This window comes from Manacus vitellinus, unplaced genomic scaffold, assembly GCF_001715985.3.
Source record: "Manacus vitellinus isolate BGI_N305 unplaced genomic scaffold, ASM171598v3 scaffold_21_pilon, whole genome shotgun sequence".
Taxonomy (NCBI): Eukaryota; Metazoa; Chordata; class Aves; order Passeriformes; family Pipridae; genus Manacus; species Manacus vitellinus.
In genome coordinates this window covers 13,151,068-13,158,914 of record NW_021939546.1, presented here as the reverse complement: position 1 = coordinate 13,158,914, position 7,847 = coordinate 13,151,068, and the positions used below count along the sequence as shown (strand labels likewise).

General features: G+C 51.2%; 1 protein-coding gene across 1 annotated transcript; it reads right to left on the bottom strand.

Moving 5' to 3' along the window:
- Nucleotides 1-2,971: 2,971 nt before the first annotated feature.
- Nucleotides 2,972-7,554, bottom strand: TMEM53 (transmembrane protein 53). The gene is made up of 2 exons (XM_008924354.2): nt 7,344-7,554; nt 2,972-5,548 (listed from the first exon to the last, which is right to left on the bottom strand). The coding sequence occupies exon 2, from the start codon at nt 5,510-5,512 to the stop codon at nt 4,886-4,888; it is 627 nt and encodes a 208-aa protein (XP_008922602.1). The 5' UTR covers nt 5,513-5,548; nt 7,344-7,554; the 3' UTR covers nt 2,972-4,885.
- Between the last annotated feature and the right edge of the window lie 293 nt (nt 7,555-7,847).

The window sequence follows — 7,847 nt, the reverse complement described above, 5'->3', positions numbered from 1 at the left end:
CCCACATGCCAGGTCAGGGGCACAGAGGCTGCTGCAGCCCCCTAGAGCTGGGTCCCCATGGCCAACTCCAGCAGCAGCGGGTTGGGAAAGCTGAGGGGGACCCACTGGGGGGGGTCCCAGCTGGGGAGGGGGCAGTAGAGCAGTTCACATCCCCCTCTCATCTTTCCAGGACGTCAATGGGCACAGAGGCCAAACACAGATTTCCAATCAAACGTGTGTACTTGGCTCCTGCTCTATTGACACTGAAGCAAGAAGGGCTCAAGGTTAATTCCTTATCAATACCCTATTGTCAGCTCATTCATCACTTGGCAGGGGCTGCCCAAGCTCTCCCTGCCCCAGCCCCCAAGGGTTTGGGAGGGTGACTGAAGGAGGCCGTGCACACCTCTGCCCACCCAGCCTGTCCCTGGCTGGTGGTGCTGGGGTGGGTTTGCAGCCATGTGAGGAGGCAGAAATGAGGGGATGAGGAGTCAAGTTCAAAGGGAAGTTGATGGCAGGCAGGCAGAGCAAGCACCTGGATGGTGAGCCCCTGTCTCCCTTGCCTGAGAGCAGGAGCTGGGGGCTTGGCAGAGGGGCTGCTCAGGTAGTAGCTGTGGCCCCCATTTGTGCTGTCCTGTTTCCTAACTGTCCCCTAAGTCCCCAGCCCTGTGTGCTGGGGAGTCTTGCCAGCCTTTTCAGAAGAGCAGGACTAAGCTCATCTTCCCCAGGGCTTGGGGACTACGGGGAACCCAAGGGAGTGCCACAGTCACAATATGTGGAGTTTCCAGAGCTGGGCCACGGTCTGCTAATCACAGTATCACAGAGTCACTTAAAAACCAGATAGCCTTCCCTGGGTGATGAAAAGGGAAATGGTGTGACCTGTCCTGCCAGGGAGGGAAGGGCAGTAAAGCTGGTTTTGCTGTTAGACTGTTTGTTTCAACACTCAGTTAAAACTGCAAAATAGGATCTAGTACAAATCCCAGGCAGCTCGAGGGATAGACGTTGTCCTGTATTAACTCATGATCTCTCCTTATTGTTGCTGGAGTTAGTTCCTGCTGGTCTTTCTCCCTTGCCCCAAGAGGAGACTTTTCGCAGGAGACACTCTCAGGCATGCAGAAGCGCTGGGTTGAGCCCTGTTGGGGTCTTCTTGTTGGGATCTTCTCCGCTGTCTCCCAGACTAGAAATCCCTCCACGCAGGAAAGAGGGGGCCTGCTGCCACCTCGTGGAGGCTGTTCCCACCCGGCACGGAGCTCCCACGGAGGTCGGCACAGCCGCCCCCTGCCAGCTCCTCCTCCATCACCTCCGCCGTCGACGGAGACCAGCCTCACACCTCCCTCCTTCTCCTTCTAGGAAGATGCACACGGGGTTGGGTCGTTTGGTTCCATCTCGGGCCATTCACACTTTGCCATCACTGGCAGAGCTTCACCCATAATCCTGGAACATCCCAACATGTGCCAAGATGGGACCTCAGCCCACACACTTTTAATAGAACATCTTTGTGAGGTGTGGGCACAGGTCTGTCTTCACCCAGGGGCCTGGTTTGAATTACTTGTGCTGCAAGATGCTCCCCCCACCTCCAAAATCTGCCCCCTGGCTGGGCTGGATCCTGTTCCTGGCCTGCCCAGTTCCCCATCACAGCCTCTCCCAGTGCCCTGGGGCACCCTGGCTGCACAGGCACCTTCCCACCCCTGTGAGCAGCAGCTGAGCACCCTCCAGCCTGGACACATGACCACTAAGTGGCTTTTTTTCTTTTTCAAAACCTTCCTGTAACATCATCACTGCCTGGGGAGAGAAGCCAGCACAGGGGAGCGAGCCAGGAGCCAGCTCTCTCACAGAAAACACCCTCAAATTGATTTTGTTGCTGAGGGAAAGTTAGTTTTGTTTTTCCACAACAGTGGCAGCCAGCCCCTGGGCATCCTTCTCTCCCACCACTGCTGGTGTTTCACCCACACTGCTTCATAGTCTGCACAGGAGGGCTGGGCTGCAGGGAAAAAAGCTCTGGGCCACATCCCACTCCCTACCCACGAGGCAAGCCCAGGGACGCTGCATTTTTCCTCCCAAAGAAGAGATCTGCAGTACCCCTCCTCCCCATAGCTCGTGTCAGAGATTTACCTGGATTTGCCAAGATATCACAACCTTTGGGCTTTCAGTGTTGAGGCTGAAGCTCTTTAGGACTACCAGCTGCGCCAAACCGTGACAGTTTAGCAAGGATTAAGGGTCTGAGGCTGGGTTTTTGTAAATCCAGTAGCACTTGGATCAGTAGTTCTCAGCCGTGTGCCTTCGGGCTCCAAGTTATTAACCTTCTGTTTCAAATAACAAGCCACAGGCATATAGAGGGCAAGAAGGCGGGGGCACACGCAGCACAGGGCAACGTATCACACAGTGCATGTCACACACTGCTCACAATCGGAATTAAAACTTTTGCTGGGACTCAGAAAACAAGACCCACCTGGAACACTGGTGCTGTAAATCACTGACTTGCCCGAGACCATCGTGCTCCCACAGAGAGGTGTGTACACAAATTACCCCCGAATTTCGGGTCACTTTTGCAGCAGTGGAAAAGGCCTGTGAGCAGGTTCCTGTTTGCAAAACCCAGGGCAGCTCTGGCTGTGGAGCTCCATCAGGCAGCACCCACTCCCTGCTTGCTGCCCTGGAAAGTGGGGGAAGAAGGGCAGAGCTGGACTGAGCTGGGGAAGTGGCAATCCCATGGTGGGGAGGTGAAGGTGGGGATGGAAGGTGTAGCTGACATGTGAGGCTCTCCCCAGAGGAAGCTTTGCCACCCTGTCACACAAGGTCAGAGGGTTTACCTCCAGCTCCTGCCAGCCACGTTCTGCAACAGCCCGAGTCCTTAAACAGGAGAAGTTCAACAACACCCAGTGCAATAAACAGGAACAGCAGATTCCCAGGAACAAACATATTAATTCAGAGGCGCATATTATGGAGTGTTTAACTGTTCTGTAAATACCAAACCCATAGAAACCAGCATGAGGGCAAGTGCTAGTTAAATAGCCTTTATCACCTCTGCTCCCTAGGAGTGTTCACAGTTCCACAGGGGCCTGCTTTAAAAAGGTGGAGATTGCTGATGGGCTTTCTGGGGATAGGGGACCATGCCTGGACTTTACAGGTCCAAACCCTAGGAACAAGAATTTCTCCATGAAAAGGGGAAGGCTGAATGTTCTTACACAGTGCAGCCCTCACAGCCCATCATCACAGTGGAAGCTGAAACTGGGATCACACCTATGGAAGATGGGATCCCAAGCAACAAGGGCTCCTGTGCCTGGAGACAGCTTTCACTTAAAAAAAAAATCAAAGACAAACCAGGCCATCAGCCCCCTCTCAGTTAATCCTCACCTTTTATACACCCCAGTCCTCCCTCTAAAACCACACCCAAAACGGGGTTATTCTGCTGTAAATGAGGGCTGCCACACTAGTCTGCCAAAAACAGCTGTGCTGGTCACCACTGGCCACTCACCCTGCGCTTCTGTGAGGTGTTACAGTTCTTGTTTTAAACTTCCAAATTTTTGTAGTGCCTCCTAGGGGACCTCCCCCTCTATGTTTGGATCCAGAACAGTAAGTGTTTTGTAATTGTGGATGACAGCACCCCAAGGGTGGGCAAGACCAGCACTGCAGCCCACAGGCAGCAACCACCAGTAGAAACCCTCATGTTTTTCACGTGCCAACCTCTCAAGGGCAGCTCCCTGTTCAAAAGGGCCCATGTCACAGCCCTCCAGAGCCTCCTCCTGGCAATTTAAAGTTGGCTAATTCTGTTCACAATGTTATTAACTTGCTGGCAATGCTGTGGCATAGCATAAACATATCAGCAGGCTCTCCTCTGTCTTTATCTCCGCTTCTCCCCCAAATAAACAACAAAACCTAAAACCAAACATGGCTGAATTTCAGTGCAACAAGCCACTTTTCCACTAGGTGGAAGGAATTAATTTCTTCTACACACTGCATGGACTGCAAAGATTGATCATCTGAATAGAATAAATCATAGCTCCAAGAAACAGTTCCATTTTCCTCTGCAGTTCCACCTTTCTATTTCAGAGGTTTGGCACAGCTGTAACCCAAAAGTTTCCCTGCATATCCAGATGCACAATACGGGCTGTTCAAAGACACTAAATAACAAAGAAGCAGTCGTCCAAGAAAGCAAAACTACTCAGTGGAACACACAAACAAAACACAAGACACATTCAAAAACGTTAAGTTAAACCTTTGGGTTGAAGAACACAAAAGTTACCACAAACATTTGAGCTCCCACCCAGGATCAGAGCTTTGACTGTTCTATCTCAGCTATTTAATGAAACCAGGTGACAGGCTGCTCATAATGCCCTGCACACACCTTTTCCAGATCTTACACTTGGTTTCTGGGCCTGATCTCCATCAAGGAGCACAACAACAGTTGGGACGCATTCAGTGGAGCAAAAAATCTGCAGACTGAGGCTCTCTTTGCTCACTGCAATTAAAAGAAACGGCAGAGAGAAAAAAGAGCAAACAACAAAGACATGAAAGAGCTGTATTGTTAAATCAGTACAAGCCATAGAACAGGCACATTGGACATCAGGGACAAGGAGACAACATGGAAAGCAGAGAACAAGAAGAGACAGGAAGAGACAAATAACAGTGTGAAATTCTAGTCTGTGACACCTTGGTAAAGTACATCAACATGAACCATGACTGGATTTCACCTTCAGTACTATAAATTAATCCATATCTACTTTCTGCTATAATGTGGCCGGTCCAAAGACCAGGCTGGAGGCTTCCAGACTTGTAGACAGTGGGGGGGAAAAGAACAGAACCAAACCAAACCAGAAGTCTCTACTTTCCTCCCTTCAAAGACACAAAGGTAAAGGGGGTGACGATTTCCCTTACGAGCTGAGCAAAGCAAACAGTGAAGGTCGTGGCAGCGCTAGGGAGGAGAGCCCCGCACACAGTCAGACAGGAAGGTCACGCAGAGGCTGCTGTAGTAGGTGGGATACACCCGCATGTGGCTGACGTGGGGCGAGTCCGAGAAGTCCACGGCTTTCACGGGGACACCCAGCTGCTGCCTGGTGTCAGCCATGTGCTTCACCTCGCTGGCCTTGATGATGGCATCGGCCTGGGAGTAGAGGTACAGCTCGGGCCAGCGCGAGGGCGCCTTCAGCAGGGCGTCGTAGTGGCTCTCGTGGACGAAGCGGGTCAGGGGGTACAGCAGCACCCGCAGCACGACGGCTCCAGTGGCAAAGGTGAGCAGGAGGAAATACCTGAGCAGCACGTTCACGGAGACCAAGACAATTGCCAGGGCTCGAAGGGCTCCTACCAAGTTTCTTCTGCCAGGGGTGCTGTCGAAAATGGTGCCTGCTACTCTGAGGTTCTGGAACGGCTTGTGGGTGCGGAGCGCCTCGATGATGTAACGGTACAGCATGACACCACCATTGCTGAAAACATGGAAAAGAACCGGTCTGTCTTCAACCCTGTAGTGAAAGAGTAGCTCCAGGAGTCGCCTGGCTGGGGTCTGGAGCGATTTGATGCCAAAGCTCTCAGAGAAGAAGATCATCCTCCATGGAGCCGTGTAGCGGATGACAGTGCACCCCTAAGAAGAACAGAAACAGACCCCAAACACATTTAGGCTGTGCTGTAAATTACATGATGTAGGCAAGCATCAGTACAAAGAATGCAAAAATTTGGGACAGGTTTCCAACAGAAACCACAGGGCCAGAAGAAAGTCTTTAGAGTCAGCAGCAAGGCACTGATATGAACAGGATTACATTAATCACAACATTACATAATTATAACACTGTTATGAAAAGGTCTCTGCGGAGGCAGAAGCCTGGCTTTGCTGATGTCTGAGATCCTTTCAAATCTTGCACTAATGGCACGGCCCCTGAGGATACTGCCACCCACTTACATGAGTGTTAGTCCTCACTCAGGAGGAGAAAACCATCTCTCTGATTCACAGACCTTCAGTATCAGCCATTTTGGTAAGAATGTGGTGCACATCCAGCTCATGACATTGAAACAAATACAAGGAGGAGGAGGAATTTCATCCTATCCTTGGGTAGCACTTGTTTTCAGCTGTCTCTGAGACTCACCCACAGCCACCACTGACAGGATTTTTGTAAACCTTCCTGAAACGTTCCAGCTGTGCAAAAGAAGAGCTCTGGCTCAGGGACTCAGAACTCCTGAGCAGCTGCCTTTACACTGAAAGCCTTACACAGCAAACAGGATCATGGAGGATTTTCTAAATAGAACAGATGGAACCACATCTATAAATGCTTTAGGTCTTTTCTGTCACCTAAGCTCACTGACATTACACACTGACAAACACAAGGTGAAGCCACCCAGACAGCCCTCCCTCCCAGAGCTCCCTAAGCAGTGCAGAAGGAAGAGGAGAATACCAAGTTCTTAAATCAAAGTCTTCTCAACCATCTTGCCATGGTTACTGTCACTACCTCTTAGGGAGCTATGAAAACCCTTTCTCTCCTTTCCCCTTTCTATGACCTTTCTGATCTTCCAAGAAGTTGTCACGCTGCCCTGAAATGTACTTCTCATCTGCTCTGCAGCATCTCTTAGTCATAGCAGCCACTTAACAATTAACTCTTCACTAGATCGAGCCAATTAATGACTCCTGCACTCCACACATCAACAACAGACTTGTTTATGTACAAACTTTACCACCTATAGCTGAAACAGATTTGGATAGATACAGGATTCCTTGTATGCTGATCAAGAAAAAAAAATCAAGTGTTTCACTGGGTCCTCACACTATGAGTTGGGGTCATTCCAGTAAAATACAGCATTAGAAAGGAAAATATCAAAACTTAGGGAACTGGCAGTAGGATGGACCTCCCTAGTTCAAACACCAGGAGCTCCCAGTGAAAAGCTATGACTATCACAGGATGCCTGTTTCAGAGGCAGGATAAAATTAATTTAGATTACAACATTTACATGAATCATTTTCACAGGAAGGAAGAGCCAAAGGGGCAACAGATGCCAATGTGCTCTGTCAGTGCCCAGCCTTGCTGTGGCCTAACAGCAAGCAGCAAATGCAGGATCTTTCCCTGCATGTTTACCTGCCTGGAAAACTAACACAGGTCACGTCATTCCTGAATAATCCCAGAACTTTAAAAGCCTTAAAATACTTCAGTGATTCACAGAGCAGCTGAAAGTTTCTCCAAGTAAGTATTTTTGTCTCAGTTGCACACAGGAAGGTGACATCAGCAGCTGTTAGATAACACTGCCTGGGCTCCGGGAGATAAGGAGCTTTCAACGACAGGAGAACTCGCCACTCCCTCCCCATGACTCTGCAGATCGAGAGAGGATTCAGAGCAACTTTACCAACATGCAGAAAAGAGGCAGTGCCACAAAAACACAGACAAGCTACTCACCTTCTGGCTGTAGATTGCGCTGTATTTGGCCAGGTATTTGTCCTGGCAGCCCGCCCAGCCCAGCAGGATCACCACAGGCTGGCGCTCTGCGTGCCCTCTCTCCGCGCTGCTTTCTGAAACTAATCACAAGTTTTAACATAACGCCCCTCCAGCCTGCCCGAGCCGGAGCTCACGGCAGACTGCCTGGCCAATGCAGTTTAAATGCAATGTGGGAGCAGGCATTAGCTCGATCTGCCCGCTGGCCGCGACCGCGGCCTCCGCCCGGTGTCCCCGCGGGGCCCTGCTCGGCAGGACAGCGCCGCTTCAGCCCCCGCAGCTCCCACCGCTCCCCAGTGACGCACAGCCAGCGCCGAGCAGATCCCTACGGGGAGGCGAAAGCCCTCCTCCCGGGGGCACCAGGGGCTGTCGTGCCCCGCTGTTCCAAGGGGGAAAGCGAAGCGTCCTGCCCTGCCCTGCCCTGCTCTCACTGCCACACACCTGCTACGGCACCTCCCCTCAGGGTCC

Excerpts from the sequence above, each read along its gene's own strand:
- TMEM53 (XM_008924354.2), bottom strand. The coding sequence starts at position 5,512 with ATGATCTTCTTCTCTGAGAGCTTTGGCATCAAATCGCTCCAGACCCCA.